Below are 25,507 nucleotides of genomic sequence, written 5' to 3'. Positions count from 1 at the left end.
GAGGGGAAAAAAGCCCTAAAATAGCCACTTTAATGAAATACAGGACAAAACAGGTACACAGGTAGAAGCCCTTAAAGAGAATACACAAAAATCAACCAACATGTGAAGGAATTGAACAAAACCACCCAGGATCTAAAAATGGAAATAAAACCAATAAAGAAATCATAAAGGCAGACAACTCTGGAGATAGAAAACCTAAGAAAGAGATCGGGAGTCATAGACACAAGCATTATCAACAGAATACAAGAGATAGAAGACAAAATCTTAGGGGCAGAAGATACCAAAGAAAACATTGACATAGCTGTCAAAGAAAATGAAAAAGGTAAAAAGCTCCTACCAAAAACATACAGGAAATCCAGGACACAATGAGAAGACCAAACCTAAGGATAATATGTATAAAAGAAAGGGAAGATTCCTAACTGTGATGGTTTGCATATGCTTGGGACAGGGAGTGGAATGGGATGGTTTGCCTATGCTTGGCCCAGTGTTCGGCACTATTAGAAGATGTGGCCTTGTTGGAGGAAGTATGTCACTGTGGGGTTAGGCTTGAAGACCCTCCTCTTAGCCCCTCCTAGGATGGTGAGTCTGTTCCTGGCTTCCTTTAAGTGAAGATGTAGAAGTCACCTCCTCCTGTACCATACCTGCCTGTATGCTGCGATGCTGCCATGCTCCCAACTTAATGATAATGGAGTGAACCTCTGAACCTATAAGCCATCCCCAATTAAATGTTGTCCTTTATACAACTTACATTGGTCATGGTGTCTGTTCACAGCAATAAGACCTTAACAAAGACATCAACATAAAGGGTCAGTAGATAACTTCAACAAAATTATAGAAGAAACTTTTCTACCGAAAGAATGAGATGCCCCCAAACATACAAGAAGCCTACAGAATTCCAAATAGATTGGACCAGAAAAGCAATCCCATCCTTCATATAAGAGTCACAACACCAGATACACAAAACCAAGAAACAATATTAAAAGCAGCAAGGGAAAAAGTCAAGTGTAGCATATAAAGGCAGGCCTATCAGAATTACACCAGACTTCTCAACAGACTATGAAAGCTAGAAGTTCCTGGATATATGTCATACAGACCCTAAGAGAACAGAAATGCCTGACCAGGCTACTATAACCAGCAAAATTCTCCATGAACACATATAGAGAAACCAAGATAGTCCACAACAAAACCAAATTTAAACAGTATCTTTCCACAAATCTAGCACTACAAGGGATGATAGATGGAAAACTCCAACACAAAGAGGGAAACTACATGCTAGAAAAAGGAAGAAAGTAATCTTTTTCAACTAACCCAAAAGAAGATAACCACAGAAATATAATTTCACTTGCCACAAAAAGTACAACAAGAAACAACAACCAAAGGTCCTTAAAAGTCTCTCCACATCAATAGAATCAATTCCCCAATAAAAATAAAGCATAGACTAAGAGACTGGATACATAAACAGGACCCAACATTTTGCTGCATTAAGGAAACACACCTTAGTGACAAAGACAGACACTACCTCAGAGTAAAAGGATGGAGAACAATTTTTCAAGACAATAAAAATATAAATGACAGGAAGCCCACAAACACATGAAAGCTGAACAGTGTTCTCCATAGTGATAACTTGGACCTGGAAAAATTAAAGAAATAAATTAAAGACTTATATTAATTTAATAAAAATTAAGGTACAACAAACCCAAATTTATGGAACACAACAAAAGCAGTGCGAAGAGGAAAACTCATACATCTGAGTGCCTCCAAAAAGTAACTGGAGAGAGCATACACTAGTGTCGTGAAAGCACACCTAAAAGTTCTACAACAAGAAACAAATACACCAAAGAGTAGTAGACAGCAGGAAAGAAAAAAAAAAAAAAACTGAAATCAACCAAGTAGAAAAAAAAAAAAACAATGAATCAAAAAACAAAAAAAAAAAAAACAAAAAACAAAACAAAAAAAAAAACCAGGACCTGTTTCCTTGTGAAAATCAATAAGACAGACAAACCCTTAGCCATACTAACCAGTGGTGACATAGAGAGTATCCAAATTAACAAAAATCAGAAAAGAAATGGAGATCTAACAGAAACTGAGGAAATACAAAAAAAAAATCATCAGATCCTACTACAAAAGCCTATACTCAAGACACAAGATAACTAAAAAATCTGGATGAAATGGAAATTTTCTAGACAGATTCCAGGTACCAAAGTTAAATCAGGATCAGAGAAACAGTCTCATAACTCCTAAAGAAACGGAAGCAGTCATTAAAAGTCTACCAAACAAAAAAGCCTAGGACCTGATGGGTTTAGTGGAGAATTCTATTAGACCTTTGTAGAAGACCTAATACCAATACTGTACAAACTATTCCACAAAATTGAAACAGAAGGAATAATACCCAATTCCTTCTCTGAAGCCACAATTACACTGGTTATCATTGAGTAGAGCACTGTTCAACTTCCATGTATATGTGGTCGTTCTTTCCTTATCGTTGTTGAAGACCAGGTTTAGCCCATGGTGGTCTGATAGGACGCATGGGATTATTTCTATCTTTCTGTATCTGTTGAGGCCTGTTTTATGACCAATTATGTGTTCAGTTTTGGAGAAAGTACCATGAGGTTACGAGAAGGTATATCCTTTTGTTTTAGAATAGAATGTTCTATAAATATCTGTTAAGTCCATTTGGTTCATGACTTCTCTTAGTCTGTCTATGTCTTTGTGTAATTTTTGTTTCCGTGATCTGTCCATTGATGAGAGTGGGGTGTTGAAATCTCCTACTATTATTGTGTGTGGCACAATGTGTGCTTTGAGCTTTAGTAAGGTTTCTTTATGTATGTAGGTGTCCTTGTATTTGGAACATAGATATTTAGGATTGAGAGTTCATTTTGGTGTATTTTTTTTCATGAGTATGAAGTGTCTGTTCTTATCTTTTTTGATGACTTTTGTTTGAAAATTGATTTTATTCAATATTAGAATGGCTATTCCACCTTGCTGTTTCAGACCGTTTGCTTGGAACGTTGTTTTCCAGCCTTTTACTTTGAGGTAGTGTCTGTCTTTGTCTCTGTGGTGTGTTTCCTGTAAGTAACAGAATACTGGCTCCTCATTGCATATCCAGTTTGATAATATGTGCGGTTTTTTTTTTTTTCGGAGCTGGGGACCGAACCCAGGGCCTTGCGCTTCCTAGGCAAGCGCTCTACCACTGAGCTAAATCCCCAACCCAATATGTGCGTTTTTATTTGGGAATTGAGTCCATTGATGTTGAATGATATTAAAGAATAGTGATTGTTGCTTCCTGTTATATTCGTATTTGGATGTGAGATTATATTTGTGTGCTTGTCTTCTCTTTGTTTTGCTGAAAGATGATTAATTTCTTGCTTTTTCAAGGGTGCAGCTTGCCTCCTTGCATTGGGCTTTACCATTATTAACCTTTGTGGGGTTGTATTTGTAGAAAGATATTGTGTAAATTTGGTATTGTCATGTGTCCTTGTTATATGTTGGAGCATCATTTGGGTAGCAGTAGTACCCCTGTGTCCTCAGGTAGTACTACATCCGATTTTCTGAGAAAACTCCAGATTGACTTCCAGAGTGGTTGTACAAGCTTGCAATCCCACCAACAATGGAGGAGTGTTCCTCTTTCTCCACATCTTTGCTAGCATCTGTTGTCATATGAGGTTTTGAACTTAGCAATTCTGACTCCTGTGAAGTGGAATCTCAGGGTTGTTTTGATTTGCATTCCCTGCTTACTACAGTTGTTGAACATTTCTTTAGGTATTTTTCAGCCATTCAATATTCCTCAGCTGAGAATTCTTTGTTTAGCTCTGTATTCCACTTTTTAATAGAATTATTTGACTCTCTGGACTCTAACTTCTTGAGTTCTTGCATATATTAGATATAAACCCTTTATTTGATAAAGGATTGGTAAAGATCTTTTCCAACTTCTTTGGTTGCCCTTTTGTCCTGATGACAGTTTCTTTGGCCTTAAAGAAGCTTTGCAATTTTATGAGGTCCATTTGTCGATTATTGATAATGGAGAATAAGGCATTGGTGTTCTTTTTAGGAAATTTCCCCCAGTCCCCATGTGTTCGAAGATCTTCCCCACTTTTCCTTCTATTTCTTTGAGTGTATCTGGTTGTATGTAGAGGTCCTTGATCCACTTGGACTTGAGCTTTGTAGAGGGTGACAGGGTGGATTGATGTGAATTCTTCTACTTGCTGATCTCAAGTTGAATCAGTACCATTCACTGAAAATGATATCCAATGGATGGTTTTAGCTCCTTTGTCAAAAATCAAGTAACCATAGGTGTGTGGGTTCATTTCTGAGTTTTAAATTTTATCCCATTTATCTACTTGCAAGTCTGTATACCAATAATATACAGTTTTGATCACTATTGTTTTGTAATATAGCTTCAGATCAGGGATGGTGATTCCCCCAGATGTTCTTTTACTGTTGAGGATAGTTTTCAGTAACTTGTTTATTTTTTGTTATTCCAAATGAATTTACAAATTGATCTTTCTAACTCTATGAAAAAATCACATTGGAATTTTATGGGACTTGCGTTGAGTCTGTAGGTTGCTATTGGCAAATTGGCGATGTTTTCGATATTAATCCTGCCAATGCATGAGGATGGAAGATTTTTCTGTCCTCTGAGATCTTCTTCAATGTCTTTCTTCAGAAACTTGAAGTTGTTGTTATACAGATCTTTCACTTGCTTGGCTCCAGTCATACTGAAGTCTTTTATGTTATTTGCTACTATTGTGAAGGGTGTCATTTTCCTAATTTCTGTCTAGCCTGTTTATCCTTTAAGTAGAGTAAGACTACTGATTCATTTGAGTTAATTTTAGTTCCAGCCACTTTGCTGAAGTGGTTTATCAGGTATAGGAGTTCTCTGGTGAAATTTATGGGGTGGCTTAATTATATTATCATATCATTTGCAAATAGTGATATTTCGACTTTTCCCTTTTCAATTTAGATCCCTTTGACCCTTTTCATTGTCTGGTTGCTCTGGCTAGAATTTCAAGTACCATATTGAATAAGTAGGGAGAGATTTGGCAGCCTTGTCTAGTCCCTGATTTTAGCACGATTGATTCAAGTTTCTCTCCATTTTGTTTGAGGTTGGCTACTGGGTTGCTGTGTATTGCTTTTACTATGTTTAGGTGTGGGTCTTGAATTACTGATCATTCCAAGACTTTTAACATGAAGGGGGGTTGAGTTTTGTCAAATGCTTTTTCACATGTAATGAGATGATCATGTGTTTTTTTCCTATGATATATATATATATATATATATATTCAATATAATCATATAATCATTGATAGGTTTCCATTTGTTAAACCATCCCTACGTCCCTGAGATGAAGCCTACTTGATTATATTGGTGATCATGTTGATGACTTCTTGGATTAAGGTCGTGAGAATTTTATTGAGTATTTTTGCATCAATATTCTTAATGGAAATTTGTCTGAAGTTCTCTTTCTTTGTTGAGTCTTTTTGTGGTTTAGGTATAAGCATAATTGTGGCTTCAAAGAATGAATGTGGTACTATTCCCTGGGTTTCTATTTTGTAGAATAGTTTAGACAGTATTGGTATTGTCTTCTATGAAGATCTGATAGAAATCTCTATTAAACCCATCTGGTCCTGGGCTTTTTTTGGCTGGGAGACTTTTAATAAATGCTTTTATTATTTTAGAAGTTATGGGACAGTTTAGATTCTTTCTCTGATCCTGATTTAAATTTGTTATCTGGTATCTGTCTAGAAAATTGTTCATTGCATCTAAATTTTCCAGTTTTGTTGAATATAGTTGGATCTGATGTCTTTTTTTTAATTTTCTCATTCTGCTGTTATCTCTCCCATTTCATTTCTTTTTTAAAAAAATTCACATACACTCTCTTACTTTTTGTTGATTCTGGGTAATGATTTATTTTTCTTACTGTTTTTCTCAAAGAACCAGCTCATGGTTTTGTTGATTCTTTGTATAATTCTATTTGTTTCATTTGGGTTGACTTCAGTCAAGTTTGATTATTTCCTGGTGTCTATTCCGCTTGGGTGTATTTGTTTCTTTTGGTTCTGGAGCCTTTAGGTGTGCCATCAAGCAGCTAGTGTCAAGCTGCAAGCTCTCCAATTTTTTTTTTTTTTGGAGGCACCCAGAGCTATGAGTTTCTCTCTTAGCACTGCTTTCATTGTTTCATTGTTTCCCATAAATTTGGGTATGTTGTGCCTCATTTTCATAAAATTCTAAGACATCTTTAATTTCTTTCTTTATTTATTCTTAGACCAAGTCATGATTGAGTAGATCATTGTTCAGCTTCTCTGTGTATGTGGGCTTACTATTGTTTTTGTTATTAATTAAGATGAGCCTTACTTTGTGATGATCTCATAGTGTGCATAGGACTATTTGAATCTTCTTGTATCTGTTGAGGCTTGTTTTGTGACCGATTATATGGTCAATTTTGGAAAAGGTACCATGCGTTAATAAGGAGCTATATTTTTTTTAACAATGAAATGTGTGTGTGTGTGTGTGTGTGTGTGTGTGTGTGTGTGTGTTAAATCCATTTGTGTCTCTGTTTAGTTTCTGTTTCCATGATCTGTCCACTGATGAGAGTGGGTTGTTGTAATCTCTCACTATTACTTGTAAAGTGCAACATGAGTTTTGAACTTCGGTAAAGTTTCTTTTATGAATGTAGGTGCCCTTGCATTTGGAGCTTAGATATTCAGGATTAAGATTTCATCTTGTTGAACTTTTTTCTTGGATGAATATGAAGTGTCCTTTCTTATCTTTTTTGAAAATAATTAGTTGACAGTCAATTTTATTCAATAGTAGTATGGCTACTGCAGCTTGTTTCTTGTCACCATTTGCTTGGAAAAATTTTTTCCCAGGCTTAAATCTGAGTTAGTGTCTTTGTCACTGAGGTATGTTTCTTTTATACAGCAAAATGTTGAATCCTCTTTTTGTGTCTGTTCTGTTAGTCTATATCTTTATATTGGGGAATTTAGTTCACTGATGTTAAGAGATATTAAGGATCAGTTGTTGTTGTTTCCTGTTATTTTTGTTGTTAGTGGTGGAATTATGTTTGTGTGGCTCTCTTCTCTTGGTTTTCTTGCAAGGAGAGTACATTCTTGCTTTTTCTTGGGTGTAGTTTCCATCCTTGTTTTAGAGTTTTCCATGTATTATTCTTTGTAGGGCCGGATTTGTGGAAAGGTTTTGTGTGAATTTGATTTTATTCTTCAATATCTTGTTTTCTCCATCTAAGTTAATTGAGAGTTTTACTGGATATCATAACCTGGGCTGGAATTTTTTCTCTTAGGGTCTGCATGACATCTGTCAAGGATCTTTTGGCTTTCATAGTCTCTGCTGAGAATTCTGGTATAATTGTGATATGTCTGCCTTTATAGGTTACTTGACCTATTCCCCTTGCTGCTTTTAACATTCTTTTTGTTGTTGTTGTTGTTGTTGTTTTGTGCATTTGGTGATTTGACTACTATGTGATGGGAGAAATTTCTTTTCTGGTACAATGTCTTTGGAGTTATGTAGGCTTCTTGTAAGTTTATGGGCATCTCTTTCTTTAGGTTAGGGGAGTTTGCATTATCAATGGATAATATAAAAGGGTGGGGTATGGCAACAAGGAGCAGGTAGTAAATGATGTATCAGAAACTTGGGTTTCTTTATCCTGAACAGAATTTGTTGGTGTTTTCACATAACAGGAGGGATCATATCTTGTCTTCCTTCTGTGGCCTGCACTCATTGTCTGTCCTATTAGGCGAAGGTGTATAGAAAGGGTCAGTGGACAGCAGGAGGTGTTAGTGGCTTGTGTCATGACTTGCAAACTGAGAATACAGGAGGTTTAATACAGCAGGTATGTCTCTTACCTCTTCTGAATTTCATGATCTTCACCTGAGCAATGAATATTTACATGAATAACAGGAATCTGGGGCTATATGGTGGTGTGGAAGTGGAGATATGTGTTCATTTCAGGATCCAGCTCACCTTGAAATGATTTGAAGTGAGACACATCATTGGATATAGAGGTAGCTTTGAATGCTTATGGTCTCTGGCCTTCTATTTCTCTAACTCTACTCGTTTGCTGCTTAAAACTTCTAAAAAATTTTCTAAAAAACTTTCTTGCTTATTCTGTGTTTAAAGATTACTAACGTGGGAGAGTAATACCTGATATGTAGCTGCAGGAAAATGAGTGAAAATATTATTGCTATTGTTCTCTATTCTGTCCAGGCAGCCAGAAGACTCTGTAGTGAGATGTGTTAACACTTTGTGAGCCAGATAGGAAGGAAGGGAATTAAAATGCTTTATACAGGTACAATCATCTCTACAAGCATTTCCAAGCGTTTACATGCATAAATATACCTTCACATGTACATATAGACAAACAGATATAAACATTTGAATAGATGAATGAATGGACAGGGCAGAGCTCCTCAATGCATACCATCCAATTGAAAGTTAGGAGTTTCAGTCATTTATTATGAAAAGAGAGAGTAGAAGGGTTTCAGTTGCAGATGGCGATCTTACCTGTTCAGGATCATGTGCTCTGCACATGAGCAGTGAATCTCTGCTCAAATAGGGGAAAGTACATTGAATGAGATAGGGGCAGTGTGTAGTGGAATGTATGAGGGGCTTGGGTAATGGCTTCCAAACCAATGAAGTAGGAAGTTCAGGCTGTAGGTAAGGCTCTTGCCATTTTTTAATGGTATGGCCAGCACCTGAACAGTGAATGTTCCCCTGAGTAGTGGAACTGGGAGAAAGTAAAGTAGGAGGAAAGGTAGAGATTTGTGCTCAGTGTGAGGACATTGTTTCTTTGGGCTCTAAATCAAGGAAGTAAGGATGGAAGGGTTGAGAGAATAGATGAGGCACTTACCTTTTCTGGTTGGGGGTTTAATTTTTAATTAGTATGCATAGACATTTTTATAGCATGATCACTCTACCTGATAAACCAAACACCATCAGAAGGATTTTGTAATCAAATGTATACTTAAGCACTTATGTTCATATGTCATTGGGGTAAAAGAGTTACATAATCACACACAACACTATTATAACAGAATATCCCTAGGCCACTTTCACAGAAAATGAAACAGAAACAAATACTTTATGAAGCATGATAACACCATATAAATTTAGGGGTTCAATTAGAATACTGCCAAGTTCCAATTATCTCTGTTATTCAATTGTCTTTTCTGTATTATATTCTTGTATTAAAAAGCCCACATTAGAAGAACTATACTAATGTTCATGCTGAGTTATAGTGAGTATGTTTTTTTTTTCTCATACACTTGAAGAGCCCGTGGCTGTCCACCAGGATGAGCACTAACTGTTTTGTTGTTGTTGTTGTTGTTGTTGTTGTTGTTGTTGTTATTGTTATTGTTTTTTGATGTTGTTGTTGTTATTATTTTTTTTTTGCAGTAGCAGATATGAAAGAGCTGAAGGTGATCCAGTCTGTGAAATCAGTTTGTGTTGATGCTGGAGGATCAGTCACTCTGAATTGCACAGTCACATCTCTCACCCCTGTGGGGCCCATCAAGTGGTTCAGGGGTGTAGGACACAATAGGCACCTGATATATAATTTCAACGGAGACCATTTCCCCAGAGTAACATATGTCTCAGATGCTACAAAGAGAGACAACCTGGACTTTTCTATCCGCATCAGTAATGTCACACCTGCTGACACAGGTACCTACTACTGTGTGAAGTTCCAGAAAGGAATAGTAGAGCCTGACATTGAGACTCAGTGTGGAGGTGGCACTCGGTTGTTAGTATTTGGTAAGTACTACATTTTCATTTTTATCCTTGATTTCTCCTACAGGTTGAAATACTGTTGAATACTCTATGAACAGCAAAAAAAGAAAAATGTAGAAGGACCACAATATACTTAAGTTCACGATACTCCATCTCCGGACCAAGAAAGCTGAGGAGAAGAGAGCACATGCTATATATAAGAGGTTTCCCCTTCCGGGAAATGGATTAAATTCATACGTTTGTCTGTCTGCCTCACCCAACTTATATTTTTCAAACTGTCTCACATTAGTGACTGTAAAAAGACCATGAAAGCACACAAATCCTGTGAGGAAGAGAGCAGACCACCCAGGAGTGCAAACATCCCAACATCCCAAGGCCACAGGACAGACTGCCCCCTCTGGACATCTCGGTCCACCTCCCTCGTCCAAGGGGAAAGTGCACAGTGCCTCTGGACAGAGGGATATATGAACAGACAGCCGCCAATACCCATGGTTCTGGTCTGCGCCCAGGACCAAACTGATCCCGCCAAACAGCTCTCTGCACCCAAATCCCGTGGGGGAGAGAGCTGGAACATCAGAAGTGTGAATACTTCTGAGAAGTCAGAGGAGAATACCCTCTGCCCACAGTCCCGACCCAAGAGGGAATTGCATAGTGCCAACTCTGCCTGCTGGGTGCAAGGACCTACAAGAGCAATCAGGGGCAGGACCCTTTGATTCCTGCCCACACCTAGAGCTGGAAGACAGTTGCCAAGAGTGCCGCCACAGCTGAGAGCAGAGGCAAGACCCACTTTTCTGCTACCAAGTGACCTGCCTGGTGTATTCAGGATATAGAGGCAGAAGTCCTCTGGGTCAGGGCACTTTCTGTTCCTGGCTCTACCCAGAAGTGAACTGATACCATTCCACAGTTTCCTGCACCCAAATCCTGTGGGGAAGAGAGTGAACTACCCTGGAGTGCAGACGTCCTGAGGTCACAGGATAGACTGCCACCTTTGCATACCTCGGCCCACATCTCTGGTCCAAGGGGAAACTGCACAGTGCCTCTGGACAGAGGAATATAGGAACAGACAGTTGGGGGTACCCCCGGTTCTGGTCTGTGCCCAGGAGATCGAACTGATCTGGCCAAACAGCTCCCTGCACCCAAATCCCATGGAGGAGAGAGCTGGAACCTCAGAAGTGTGGATACTGCTGAGAAGTCAGAGGAGAATACCCTCTATCCACAGTCCAGACCCAAGAGGTAATTGCATAATGCCAACTGTGCCCAAGGGGTACAAGGACCTAAACAAGCAATCAGGGGCAGGACCCTTTGATTCCTGCCCATGACTAGAGCTGGAGGACAGTCTTTAGGAGTGCCACCACAGCTGAGAACAGAACACTTGTTCTCAGGAAAGGCAGAAAGAAAACAAGAAAACAGTTTTACAGGAGTGCTGACACCGAGGCCTACAGCAGGGTCAAGTCACTCCCAGAAACAGCAAGACAAGTAAACAACAGAGACAACCCAATGGATAGAGGCAAGTTCAGGAACCTAATGAACAGAAACCAAGACTACTAGGTATTATCAGAGCCCAGTGCTCTCAACAAAGATAATACTGGATATCCAAACACACCAGAAAAGCAAGATTTAGATTTGAAAACATATTTTTTGATAATGATGGGGAACTTTAAGAAAGACATAAAGAATTCCCTTAAAGAAATGCAGGAAAGCACAAGTAAACAAGTAGAAGCCCTTAGAGAGAAAACACAAAAATCACTGAAAGAATTACAGGAAAACACAACCAAACAGGTGAAGGAAATAAAAATGAAAATAGAAACAATAAAGAAAGCACAAACAGAGACAACCCTGGATATAGAAAACCAAAGAAAGAGACAAGGAGTCATAGGTACAAGCATCTCCAACAGAATACAAGAGATAGAAGAGAGAATCTCAGGGGCAGAAGATACCATAGAAAACATTGAAACAACTGTCAAAGATAATGTAAAATGCAAAAAGCTAATAGCCCAAAACATACAGGAAATCCAGTACACAATGAGAAGATCAAAATTAAGGATAATAGGTATGGAAGAAAGGGAAGACTGCCAACCTAAGGGGTCAGTAAATATATTCAAAAATATAGAAGAAAACTTCCCTAACCTAAAGAAATAGATGCCCATAAACATACAAGAAGCCTATAGAACTCCAAATAGATTACACCAGAATAGAAATTCCCCCCATCACATAATAGTTAAAACACCAAAACAAAAAAAGAATATTAAAAGCAGTAAGGGAAAAAGGTCTAGTGACATATAAAGGGGGACCTATCAGAATTACAGAAGACTTCTCACCACAGACTATGAAAGCCAGAAGATCCAGGACAGATGTCAAATAGACTCTAAGAGAACATAAATGCCAGGCCAAGCTACTGTGTCCATCAAAATTTTCAATTAATGCAGATGGAGAAACCATGATATTCCAACGCAAAACCAAATTTATACAATATCTTTCTACACATCCAGCCCTACAAAGGATAATAGATGGAAAACTCCAACACAAGGAGAGAAACTATACTGTACAGAAAGCGAGAATATAATTTCCTTGAAATGAAATGAAAAGAGAGACAAACAAACATGATTCCACCTATAACAACAAAAATAATGGGCAGTATAATAATAAGACAATCATTATACCTTAAATTCTCTCAACATCAACAGACTCAATTCGCCAATAAAAAGCCATAGATTAACAGACTGGATACATAAAGAGGACACAGCATTTTGCTGCATGCAGGAAACACACCTCAGAGACAAAGACAGACATTACTTCAGTGTAAATGGCTGGAAAACAATTTTCCAAGCAAATGGAACAAAAAACAAACTGGAGTTGCCATTCTAATATCAAATGAAATTGACTTTCAACCAAGAGTCATTAAAAAAGACAAGGAAGGACACTTCGTATTCATCAAAGAAAAATTCACCAAGATGAACTCTCAATCCTAAATATCTATGTTCCAAATGCAAGGGCACCTACATTCATAAAAGAAACCTTACTTAACTCAAAGCACACATTGCACCTCACACGATAATAGTAGGAGATAACAACACCCCATTCTCATCACTGGACAGATCAGGAAGCAGAAATTAAACAGAGACATAGAGACACTAACAGAAGTTATGAACCAATTAGATTTAACAGATAAATATAGAACATTCCATCCTAACACAAAAGGATATACCTTCTTCTCAGAACCTCACAGAACCTTCTCCAAAATTGACCATATAATCAGTGACAAACCAGGACTCAACAGATACAATAAGATAGAAATAATCCCATCCATCCTATCAGATCACTATGCACTAAGGCTGGTCTTCAATAACAACAGTAAGAACAAAAAGCCCACATATACATGGAAGTTGAACAATGCTCTACTCAATAACAACTTGGTCAAGGAAGAAATAAAGAATTGAAAGATGTCTTAGAATTTAATGAAAATGAAGATAGAACATTCCCAAACTTATGGGACACAATGAAATCATTACTAAGAGGAAAATTCATTGCTCTGAGTGCCTGCAAGAAGAAAAAGGAGAGAGCATATGTCAGCAGCTTGACAGCACACTTTAAAGCTCTAGAACAAAATGAAATAAATAAACCCAAGATGAATAGAAGGCAGGAAATAATCAAACTCAGAGCTGAAATCAACCAAGTAAAAACCAAAAGGACTATACAAGAAAATCAACAAAAGTAGGAACTGGTTCTTGGAGAAAATCAACAAGATAGATAAACCCTTAGCCAGAATAACCAGAAGTGACAGAGAGTGTATCCAAATTAAAAAATCAGAAATGAAAAGTGAGACATAAAAAGAGAATCTGAAGAAATTAGAAAAATCATCAGATCCTACTACAAAAGCGTATATTCAATAAAATTGGAAAATGTAGAGGAAATGGACAATTTTATAGACAGATACCAGGTACCAAAGTTAAATCAGGAACAAATAAATCATTTAAACTACCCCACAACCCCTAAAGAAATAGAAGCAGTCATTAAAATTCTCCCAACCAAAAAGATCTTTACCAATCCTACAACAGATAGAGGCCTTATATCCAAAATATACAAAAGAACTCAAAAAAGTTAGACCAGGGGAGACAAATAACCCTATTAAAAAAATGGGGTTCAGAGCTAAACAAAGAATTCACAGCTGAGGAATGCGGAATGGCTGAGAAACACCTAAAGAAATGTTCAACATCTTTAGTCATAAGGGAAATGCAAATCAAAACAACCCTGAGATTTCACCTCACACCAGTGAGAATGGCTAAGATCAAAAACTCAGGTGACAGCAGATGCTGGCGAGGATGTGGAGAAAGATGAACACTCCTCCATTGTTGGTGGGATTGCAGACTGGTACAAGCATTCTGGAAATCAGTCTGGAGGTTCCTTAGAAAATTGGACATTAAACTGCCTGAGGATCCAGCTATACCTCTCTTGGGCATATACCCAAAAGATGCCCCAACATATAAAAAAGACACGTGCTCCACTATGTTCATCGCAGCCTTATTTATAATAGCCAGAAGCTGGAAAGAACCCAGATGCCCTTCAACAGAGGAATGGATACAGAAAATGTGGTACATCTACACAATGGAATATTACTCAGCTATCAAAAACAACGAGTTTATGAAATTTGTAGGCAAATGGTTGGAACTGGAAAATATCATCCTGAGTGAGCTAACCCAATCACAGAAAGACATACATGGTATGCACTCATTGATAAGTGGCTATTAGCCCAAATGACTGAATTACCCTAGATGCCTAGAACAAATGAAACTCAAGACGGATGATCAAAATGTGAATGCTTCACTCCTTCTTTAAAAGCGGAACAAGAATACCCTTGTCAGGGAAGAGAGAGGCAAAGATTAAAACAGAGACTGAAGGAATACCCATTCAGAGCCTGCCCCACATGTGGCCCATATATATACAGCCACCCAATTAGACAAGATGGATGAAGCAAAGAAGTGCAGAAGTGTAGATCGCTCCTGAGAGACACAGCCAGAATACAGCAAATACAGAGGCGAATGTCAGCAGCAAACCACTGAACTGAGAATAGGACCCCCCGTTGAAGGAATGAGAGAAAGAACTGAAGAGCTTGAAGGGGCTCGAGACCCCATATGTACAACAATGCCAAGCAACCAGAGCTTCCAGGGACTAAGCCACTACCTAAAGACTATACATGGACTGACCCTGGACTCTGACCTCATAGGTAGCAATGAATATCCTAGTAAGAGCACCAGTGGAAGGGGAAGCCCTGGGTCCTGCTAATACTGAACCCCCAGTGAACTAGACTGTTGGGGGGAGGGCGGCAATGGGGGTAGGGTGGGGAGGGGAACACCCATAAGGAAGGGGAGGGGGGGGGGGGAGGTTTGCCCGGAAACCAGGAAAGGGAATAACACTCAAATGTATATAAGAAATATTCAAGTTAATAAAAAAAAATTAAAAAAAAAATTCTCCCAACCAGAAAGAGCCCAGGTTCAGATGGGTTCAGTGCAGAATTCTATCAGACCTTCATAGAAGACCTCATACCAATACTGTCCAAACTATTCCACAAACTTGAAGCAGATGGAGCACTATGGAATTCCTTCTATGAAGCCACAATTTCTCTTACACCAAAACCACACAAAGACCCAACAAAGAAAGTGAACTTCAGACCAATTTCCCTTATGAATATTGACGCAAATATACTCAATAAAATTCTTGTAAACCGAATCCAAGAACACATCAAAATGATCATCCTTCATGATCCAGTAGGCTTCAACCCAGGGATGCAGAGATGGTTTAATATATGAAAATCCATCAATGTAATTCACTATATAAACAAGCTCAAAGATAAGAACCACATGGTCATTTCATTAGATGCTGAGGAAGCATTTGACAAAATTCAACACCCCTTCATGATAAACATCCTGGAAAGATTAGGAATTCAAGGCCCATATCTAAACATAGGAAAAGTAATATACAGCGAACCAGTAGCTAACATCAAACTAAAATCAGGGACTAGGCAAGGCTGCCCACTCTCTCCCTACTTATTCAATATAATATTCAAAGTTCTAGCCAGAGCAATCAGAGAGTGAAAGTACTTCAAAAGGATAAAATGGGAAGGGAAGAAATCAAAGTATCACTATTTGCAGTTCATATGATAGTATACTTAAGTGACCCCAAAAGTTCCCTCAGAGAACTACTTAACCTGATAAGCAACTTCAGCCAAGTGTTGCGGTATAAAAGTAACTCAAACAAATCAGTAGCCTTCATCTACTCAAAGGATAAACAGACTGAGAAAGAAATTAAGGAAATGACACCCTTCACAATAGTCCCAGATAACATAAAATATCTTGGTGTTACTTTAACCAAACAAGAGAAAGATCTGTATGACAAGAACCTCAAATATCTGAAGAAAGAAACTGAGGATGATCTCAGAAGATGGAAAGAACCTCAAATATCTGAAGAAAGAAATTGAGAATGACCTCAGAAGATGGAAAGGTTTTCCATGCTTAAGAATTGGCAGGATTAATATAGTAAACATGGCCACTTTGACAAAAGCGATCTACAGATTCACCGCAATCCCCACCAAAATTCCTGCTCAATACTTTATAGAGGTAGAAAGAGCAATTTGCAAATTCATTTAGAATAACAAAAAAACCAGGATAGCAAAAAAAAATATACTCAGCAATAAAAGAACTTCTGGGGGAATCACTATCCCTGACTTCAAGCAGTTTTACAGAGCAATAGTCATAAAAACTGTATGGTATTGATACATTGACAGGCCAGTAGATCAATGGAACAGAATTGAAGACCCAGAAATGAACCCACACACTTATAGCCACTTGATCTTTCACAATGGACCTAAAAACATCCAATGGAAGAAAGATAGCATTTTAAACAAATGGTGCTGGTTCAACTGGAGGGAGGTCAGCATGTAGAAGAATGCAAATCGATCCATTCTTATCACCATGTATAAAGCTTAAGTCCAAGTGAATCAAGGACCTCAACATCAACCCAGATACACTCAAACTAAAAGAAGAAAAAGTGGGAAAGAGTCTCGAGCACATGGGCACTGAGGAAATTTTCCTGAGTAAAACACCAATGGTTTATGCTCTAAGGTCAAGAATCAACAAATGGGACCTCATAAAACTGCAAAGCTTCTGTAAGGCAAAAGACATGGTCATTAGGACAAAACTGCAACCAACAGACTGGGAAAAGATCTTTACCAATCCTACATCTGATAGAGGGCTAATTTCCAAAATATACAAAGAACTCAATAAGTTAGACTCCAGAGAGCCAAACCATCCTACTAAAAAATGGGGTACAGAACTAAACAAACCATTCTCAGCTGAGGATTATCAAATGGCCAAAAAGCCCCTAAAGAAATGTTCAACATTCTTAATTATCAGGGAAATGCACATCAAAACAACCCTGAGATTCCACCTCACACCAGGCAGAATGTCTAAGATAAAAAATTCTGGTGGCAGCAGATGCTGGTGAGGATGAGGGGAAAGAGAAACACTCCTCCATTGTTGGTGTGGTTGCAAACTGGTACAACCACTCTGGAAATCAGTCTGGTGGTTCCTCAGGAAATTGGACATTACACTACCTGAGGAACCAGTTATACCTCTTTTTGGCATATACCCAAAAGATGCTCCAACATACAACAAAGGCACATGCTCCACTATGTACATAGCAGCCTTATTTATAATAGCCAGAAGCTGCAAAGAACCCAGATGCCCTTCAACAGAGGAATGGGTTCAAAAAATTTGGTACATCTACACAATAGAATACTACTCAGATATCAAAAACAATGACTTCCTGAAAATCATAGGCAGATCGAATGAACTAAAAATATCATCCTGAGTGAGGTTACTCAATCTCAGAAAAATAAACTTGGTATGCACTCATTGATAAGTGGATATTAGCCAAAAAACTCGAATTACCCAAGATGCAATCCACAGACCACAGGAAGCTCAAGAAGAAGGATGACCAAAATGCAGATGCTCCCACTCCTTCTTAAAAGGGGAAGAAATATTCATAGGAGGGCATATGGAAGCAAAGTTTAGAACAGTGACTCAAAGAATGACCATTCACAGCCTGACAGACATGTGGCCCAGATATATATATATATATATATATATCCACAAAAATTAGATAAGATTGATGAAGGTAAAAAATGCACTCAGAAAGGTACTGGATATAGATCTTTCCTGAGAGACACATCCAGAGCATATCCAATACAGAGCTCAATACTAGCAATAAACCACCGAACTAAGAATAATACTGCCTAGGGGGGAATTAGAAGAAGTATTGAACGAGTTGAAGGAGCATGCAGCCCCATAAAAACAACAATGTCAACCAACCAGAGCTTCCAGGGACTAAACCACTACCACAAGACTATACATGGACTGACCCAGAGCTCCAACTGCATTTGTAGCAGAGAATAGCCTTGTTGGGACACCAGTGGAAGAGTATTCCTCTTCTCCACATCCTTGTCAACATGTGCTGTCACTTGAGGCTTTGATCTTAGCCATTTTGATTGGTGAAATGTGAAATCTCTGTCTCGTTTTTTATTTATATTTCTCGGATGACTGAAGATTTTGAGCACTAAGTGTCCCTCAGCCATTCGTGATGTCTCTGTTGTAAATTCTTTGTTTAATTCTATACCCCAGTTTTTTTATTGGGTTGTTTGGATTTTTTAGTGTTTAGCTTCTTGAGTTCTTTGTATATTTTGGACATTAGCCCTCTATCGGATGTAGGGTTAGTGAAGATTTTCCCCAATCTGTAGGTTGCTGATTGGTCTTGTTGAGTAAGGCCTTTGCCTTTCAGAAGCTTCTCAGTAACATGAGGTCCCATTTATCAATTCTTGATCTTAGAGCAAGAGCCATCGCAGTGCTTCTTAGAAAATTTCCCTTTGTGCCAACGATCTCAAGGTTCTTTCCCACGTTCTCTTCAATTAGATTCTGAGTGTCTGGTTTTATGTTTAGGTCCTTGATGCACTTGAACTTGAGCTACTTGTCAAGGTGACAAATATGAATCTATTTTCATTTTTCTACATACAGACTTCCAGTTAAACCAGCACCATTTAGTGAAAATGCTTTCATTTTTCTATTGTATATTTTTGACATTTTTGTCAAAGGTCAAGTGTACATAAGTGTGTGGTTTTATTTCTAGATCTTCAATTTTATTCCATCAATCAACATGTCTGTCTTTGTACCAACACCATGCAGTTTTTTATCACTATTACTCTAAAATATGAACTGTTATGTAAAAAAATTTCATACATTTCTTGCATGTATTCCTGCAAGTGTTCCCATCAGGTTGATTTATACTTTACCAGGTTTCTTTCATTCCCCCATATCTGGAATTTTTCAAAATACTTATATCTATACAAAGCACCCTATCAACTCCCATCCTTTCCATTTACCAACTCTTTCATGTGTATATCCAGTTCACAGCTATTCCTGAGTACTTGAAAGACTTACATCATCTTGGGGCAAGCAAGGATCTTCCAAAGTACCACCAGTTAGGAGCATCTCTGAATCAAACTAACTTTGTAACCCTCCCTAGGGATCAATTCTCCCAGAATTGTGGAAACTGTATTCCCTGACCCACAGGACTCTAAAAATAAGCATTTAACAGTTGAGCTAGAACTACAATTATCTCCTTAAAGAGGAAAATAAATATTTCATTCTGAATCCAACTATCAGTTACCATATTGCAGGAACACAGATTTGGATGACCTGGCATCCATCTATGGAAGCAGTTTGTAAATTTTTGGGGAAATAGAAGAAGGTCATAAATCAAGACTCTTTTTAAAAATTAATTGGTGAAAACATGGAAGGGATGTGTTACCAAATAGCAGATAAACATGATTGAGACTCCAGATACAAACTGATGAAGCCCTAAATGTTTAGGTTGATTGAAACTAATAATCTACTGAGTTAATACATTTCACAGTAAAACTAGTAGTCTGCTTGTACACTCCAGATGATTCACCTGAATTGCCACAAAGATGTTTGGTCAGGGACAAAGGAAGATAATATAATAGGAGGGGCAAATATGATCCAGAATAATTTGCTTTGGATCTGGAATATGCCAGAACTCATTCATGTTCTGAAGACCCAATTACCCTTGTAAAAGGTTCAGTTTGAATTTCTGTAAAATTTTGTTGATAAAATATAGTGCTGTAAGTTGGAGACCTGACACTGGTACAATGGAGAAATGGACACCTATTTTTTCTTTCTTTTACTTTTTTCTTTTTTACTTATTCATTTTACATCCCACTTGCCGCCCCCCTCTTACAATCCTTTCCCCACATCCTTCCTCTTCTCCACTAAGCAAGTGGGGTCCCTCTGATAATCCTCCACCAATGAAGCAAATTGAGTCCATGTGACACTATGCAGTTCCTCTATCACTGTATGTAGGCAAGGCAGCAAAGCTAGAAGAACAAATCCCACATTCAGGTAAAAGCTTTTGGTATAGTCCCTGTTTCAGTAGTGAGGGACCCACATGAAGGCCAAGCTGCACATCTGCTATTTATGTACAGGGAGGCCTAAATCCATCACTGTATGTCCTTTGGTTGGTGATTCAGACCCTGAGAGTCCCAAAGGTCCAGGTTAGTTGACTACGTTGTTTTCCTGTGGCACTCCCAACCCCTTCGGGCCCACAATCTTTCCTACTATTCTTTTAAAAGAATCCTCAAACTCCATTTACTGTTCATCTGTGGGTGTCTATATATGTCTCAGTCAGCAGCTGAGTGGAGCCTCTCAGAGGACTACATGCTCCTGTCTGTAAATATAACAGTATCATTAGTAGGGTTAAGGATTGGTGCTTGTTCATGGGATGTGTCTCAACCTGGACCATTTATTGGATGGCTATTCCCTCAGTCTCTGTTCCATTGCCCCATTTCTGTATCTCTTGGAGACATGAACTATCTTGGACTGGAAGTTTTGTGTGTGGGTTAGTGGCTCTATCACTCCCCTGAGGTTACTATCTGGCTCAGTCTGGCTACAGATAATGGCCTCTTCAGGTCCCATGACATCAAGATAGTAAGTCCCAAGTAAGATCAACCCTATTGATTCTTGAATGCCTTCCTTATTCCAGGTCTCTGTTTCATCATACAGACATTTCATGTGCTCACCCCTATCAATTGTAGATTTCCATTAATTTCCATGGCCAACTAGCCATCTCTCTAATCCTTTCCATACCTGATTCTGAAACCATTATACCTCTCCCCAAATCCCACCTTCCCAAATCCCTCCCCTCATTTGTCTCTTATGCCTATTTTATTCACACTTCTAGGTGAGATTCTCACTTCCTTGACAGTGGCTTCCTTCTTCTTTAGCATCTTTGTGACTGCGGAATATAGCATGGTGCCTGTATTTTGTAACTAATATCCATTTATAAGTGAGCACATACTACACCTGTCTTTTTGGGACTAGGTTATCTCACTCAGAATGACATTCTCAAGTTCCATCCATTTGCCTGCAAAATTCATGATGCCATTGTTCTTCATAGCTGAATAGTAATCCATTGTTTAGATTTCCCATGTTTTTTAAATCCATTCTAGATTTAAGGAATATCTACATTGTTTCAAGTTTTGGACTATTATGAATAAAGCTGCTATGAACATAGTTAATCAGGCATCTTTTTGGTATATTGGAGCATCTATTGGGTATTTGCCCAAGAGTGGTATAGCTGGGTCTTGAGATAGAATTATTTTCTGTTTTCTGAAAAACTACCAAATGGATTTTGAAAGTGGTTATACAAAGTTGCACTCACACCAGCAATTAAAATGTGTTCTTGTTGTTCCCCATTCTCGTCAGCATGTGCTATCTCTTGAGATTTTTCTTAGCTATTCTAATGGCTGTAAGATGGAACCTTGCAGTTTTTTGATTTGTAATTCCCCAATGACTAAGGATTTTGAACATTACTTTAATGACTTGACCATTCCAGAACCCTATGTTGAGAATTATCGGTTTAACTCTATAAACATTTTTAATTGTGTTATTTGGTTCCTTGGTGACTACCTCCTTGAGTTCTTTGAATTTTGAATATTACTTCTCTGTTACATTAGGTTTCTTCAAGATCCTTTCCCAGTATTTAGGCCGCAGTTTTGTCCTATTGACAGTGCCATTTTCCTTACAGAAGTTCATAGTTTCATGAGATCCCATTTATCAATTGTTGGTCTTAGAGCCTGAGCCATTGATATTCTGTTTAGGAAATTATTTTCAGTACCTATGCATTTAAGATATTTGCCAGTTTCTTTTCTATGAGATTTATTGGATCCAGTCTTTTTTTGTTTGTTTGCTTTTGTTCTACTTGGACTTGGGGTTTGTGCAGTTGATAAATATACATGTATTTTCATTCTTTTAAATGTAGACATGTTCTTTATCATGTTTTCTAAGTTAAACCAGTGAATTTCATGGGGAAAAATAGACTCAAACTCCTTAGAGCTTTGTTAGGCTTAGAAGTTAAGCAATGGGCCAAAACAATGAGCCCAAACCCAAAAAGAGACCACATTGTGAATTTTTAATTGTTTCCCCTACTACTTGATTTTCAGACCTGAAGACATCACACATTACTAAAATCCTTGCAGCTGCACTCCTTGGATACAAACTACTCCTGGTAATTGCTGTCAATCTCATTTACAGTCACGGATGCAAAATGCTCGAACGTAAGTTAGGGGAATAAAACTATATTAGTTAAATTTCTGTTACTGTGACAAAACTCCATGATTAAAATAGTTTATAGATGAAAGGATTTATTTGGCCCCTTACTATTTTAGTATCTTATGAGTACATCATGCTGGAGAGTAGTGGCAACTAAGAGAGACAGCAGAGAGCTCACATTCTTAAGCAGAAAGCATGAACAGATTGAAAAAATTAGAAGTGTAAAAAACATTTAAACCTCGAAGTTCAGTATCTGTGATATACTTTCTCTAGCAATAATTTACCACCTAAATCTTCCAAAGAGCACTGCCAACTGGGAATAAGAATCAATATCCTACCTAGTATATAGAGAAAGTTTTGTATTTGAAACACCAGAGAGATGTCAGTTTGGGGACTACATAAGAGGGACAAAATGAGTAAGATGGCCATGCCATTCATCACACAATGTTAAGACATAGAACCTCCTAAAGAATCTCATGATACACTTTGAGGCATCCTAACATCCCAGAAACTCTGTTCTTCTTATAGAATTTTTCAGTTCAAAATCTACAGAGATGCCCAATGTATCCTAGAAGATGTGATGATCCTTGGCCCAGGGGTAGGATCTTGTGCATTGACCTCAAAGTTCCTATTTCAGATGATTTCAGTAAAAGACAAGAAGCACATGGGTTGTATCAATACAGATTAAATACCAAAATTTAGACATTTCAGATGGCAGGTAAAAATGACAGTTACTGCTTTGACCTGTCTGTTATCATGGAGAATAGACTCAGAAGACTGCATGATTTAGGAGCTAGACTGAAATGCTACATGCCACTTTGTTGACATGGGCATCTTTTTCACTCAGGGCAGGAGTGCTAGGAGAAGAGCTGAATCTGGGACACTATAGCAGTAAGATAAATTGTAAATAATGAAAGAAGTATCCAGCCAGAATTGATTCTCCATAGTTTTTTCTTTTATCCTCTACCACACTGGAGCCTAAATATTTGCCATCACTTTTCTTGTAGAGATTCAGCATGGAAATAGATGCTGATGAGAAGCCGCTGAAGACTGCTTATAGAGACACAATTAGGACAACTTGAATTCAAAATTTCTGGTTGTTCCTCTGCATATGTATCATTGTCCCAGAGCTTAAGTGCTGTGCATATTGAGTTGTATTCTAGACATCTTTATTTTCACTATTAAAAGAATTTAAATATGTACATGGTAATGTCTATTCTTGGTTGTCAATTTGACTATAACTTTAATGAACTACAATCCAGAATTGGAAGGCATACCTATTGAAAAGGAATTAGAGATATTTGATATTCCTTGGCTTAATGTTGAAGAGGGGGGCTTTAAGCGTCAGGGGAATTGTAAAGCTAGAGTGGGTATATTATGTAAAACCTAATCCTCTACAATGGGAAGGCCCAGAAGAATCTTCATGAATCTTATAAGACACAAACTGGTTAGAGGAACATGTGGACATATAAAGAATTGTTCTTGTGATTTTCCTTGTGCCAGACCTTAGAGTTGTAGATACTGCTGCATTGGATGAATTAAATTCAATGGGTTTATTTAGACCCTGGGGAAGCAAGGGACAAGAAATAGCAATGAATTACCAGAGACAAGGTGATCATAGTTATTATAATGGACAGTGTAGACAAAATAATGTTCATAATGACCTAGCCCAGAATTGTCAGCATAAGAAAGATAAAATTTATAATGGCACAACTTAAATGCACCTTTGGTACTGGCTAATTAAACATGGTACTTTCAGACATGAAATAGATAGGAAGCAAACTGCATATTTGTTTGATCCGTATAAGCAAAAAATTCTCAAACAAATTAAAGAAAGGCTTCATTGGATCATAGCAGAAGGTAATCTTGACCAGTGAATCAATTTTCAGATTTGAGACAGTTTGAAGACCAGGAACCACTTCAATGAATGTGTGTCTGTACCAAATGTAGTTTTGTTACTTGAGCAAATTAACATATCTCCTGATACCTGGTATGTAGTTATTGACCTACTGTGGGGTAGTGAGCTATGAGAGGAAACCTCATAAGGTTGAGCTAAGGTTTAAAGCCTCAGAGAGTCTGAAGTGTCTTCTGCCTTGCCTGCTCCTGAAATTAGGCCCTTATCATGTATTTACAGACCACTATATCTCATGTAGAGAGGTTTTTGGTCATTAGTCATGTAGGAGCACCACTCCAAGCCCACCTACATGTAGATAAGGTATCCCCAAGCTCTCAGACCAAACCAATATGAAGCAACAACTGTCAGACCCTGATCCACCCTAAAACTGTACATAAGGATCATATCCAGAAAGAATAAAGTGTGAGAGAATTACTCTGTCATCATCTGAGAGCTTCTGTCATAAGTGCTGTAACACTGCTGCTTGGGGAAGAATTCTGCTCTCCTGGAAATGTTGCCAGAACCTCCCCTGCACCTGTCACTGGCCTAGTCAGCCTCTTCTGGCTCAGCCTGGATCAACTCAGTGCCGAGTGACCTATGAAGCATCTTGCAGCAACAGAAGCATCAGCAGAAGAGGTGGATATGGAGGGAGCTTCAGCAGTGGTGGCAGTGAGCAGAACCCTGCTCATGTTCTTTGCCCTTCACCTTAACCATAACACCTGGCCAGACCAAATATCTTCTTGGAAAGCCTGCAGTATACTGGCCTAAAAATTATCAAATGGCTTCTTCTTAATTCCTGTCCATAACTTGTCCCAGAAGCAATTTGCTTTCATTTGGCAAGGCCAGAAGTATGCCTTTACAGTTTTCCCTCAAGGATATATTAACTTTCCTGCTCCTGTGTAATAACTTAGTTAGAATGGATCTGGATTGATTGTCTTTTTCACAAAGTTTCACACTGGTGAACTATATTCATGACATAATACTGATTGGACCAAATGAGATGGAAGTAGCAATCATTTTGGACTCACTGGTAACACATATGATAGAGGCTGGGAAATAAAGCCAACCAAAATTAAAAAGTTTACCTTAGTGAAATTCTTAGAAGTCCAGAAGTGTAGGACATGGAGAGTTATTGCTTCTAAGGTGAAAGATGAGTTATTTCCCTCTAACCACTATGAAAGAAGCACAATGTGGTCTATTTGAA

The 25,507-nt window shown here is 38.1% G+C and overlaps 1 protein-coding gene across 1 annotated transcript in view; it reads left to right on the top strand.

Moving 5' to 3' along the window:
- The window catches only part of LOC116895603 (tyrosine-protein phosphatase non-receptor type substrate 1-like), a 41,444-nt gene extending 17,833 nt beyond the window's left edge, over positions 1 to 23,611 (top strand). The window contains exons 2-4 of the mRNA XM_032896821.1: positions 9,403 to 9,759; positions 22,301 to 22,414; positions 23,417 to 23,611. Of these exons, the coding sequence (XP_032752712.1) occupies positions 9,403 to 9,759; positions 22,301 to 22,414; positions 23,417 to 23,442 (497 nt within the window). The 3' untranslated portion in view covers positions 23,443 to 23,611. The remainder of the gene's footprint in view (positions 1 to 9,402; positions 9,760 to 22,300; positions 22,415 to 23,416) is intronic.
- Positions 23,612 to 25,507: the final 1,896 nt, after the last annotated feature.

The sequence above is a fragment of the Rattus rattus genome, chromosome 3, assembly GCF_011064425.1.
Source record: "Rattus rattus isolate New Zealand chromosome 3, Rrattus_CSIRO_v1, whole genome shotgun sequence".
Classification (NCBI taxonomy): Eukaryota; Metazoa; Chordata; class Mammalia; order Rodentia; family Muridae; genus Rattus; species Rattus rattus.
This window is presented reverse-complemented; position numbering and strand designations above follow the sequence as displayed.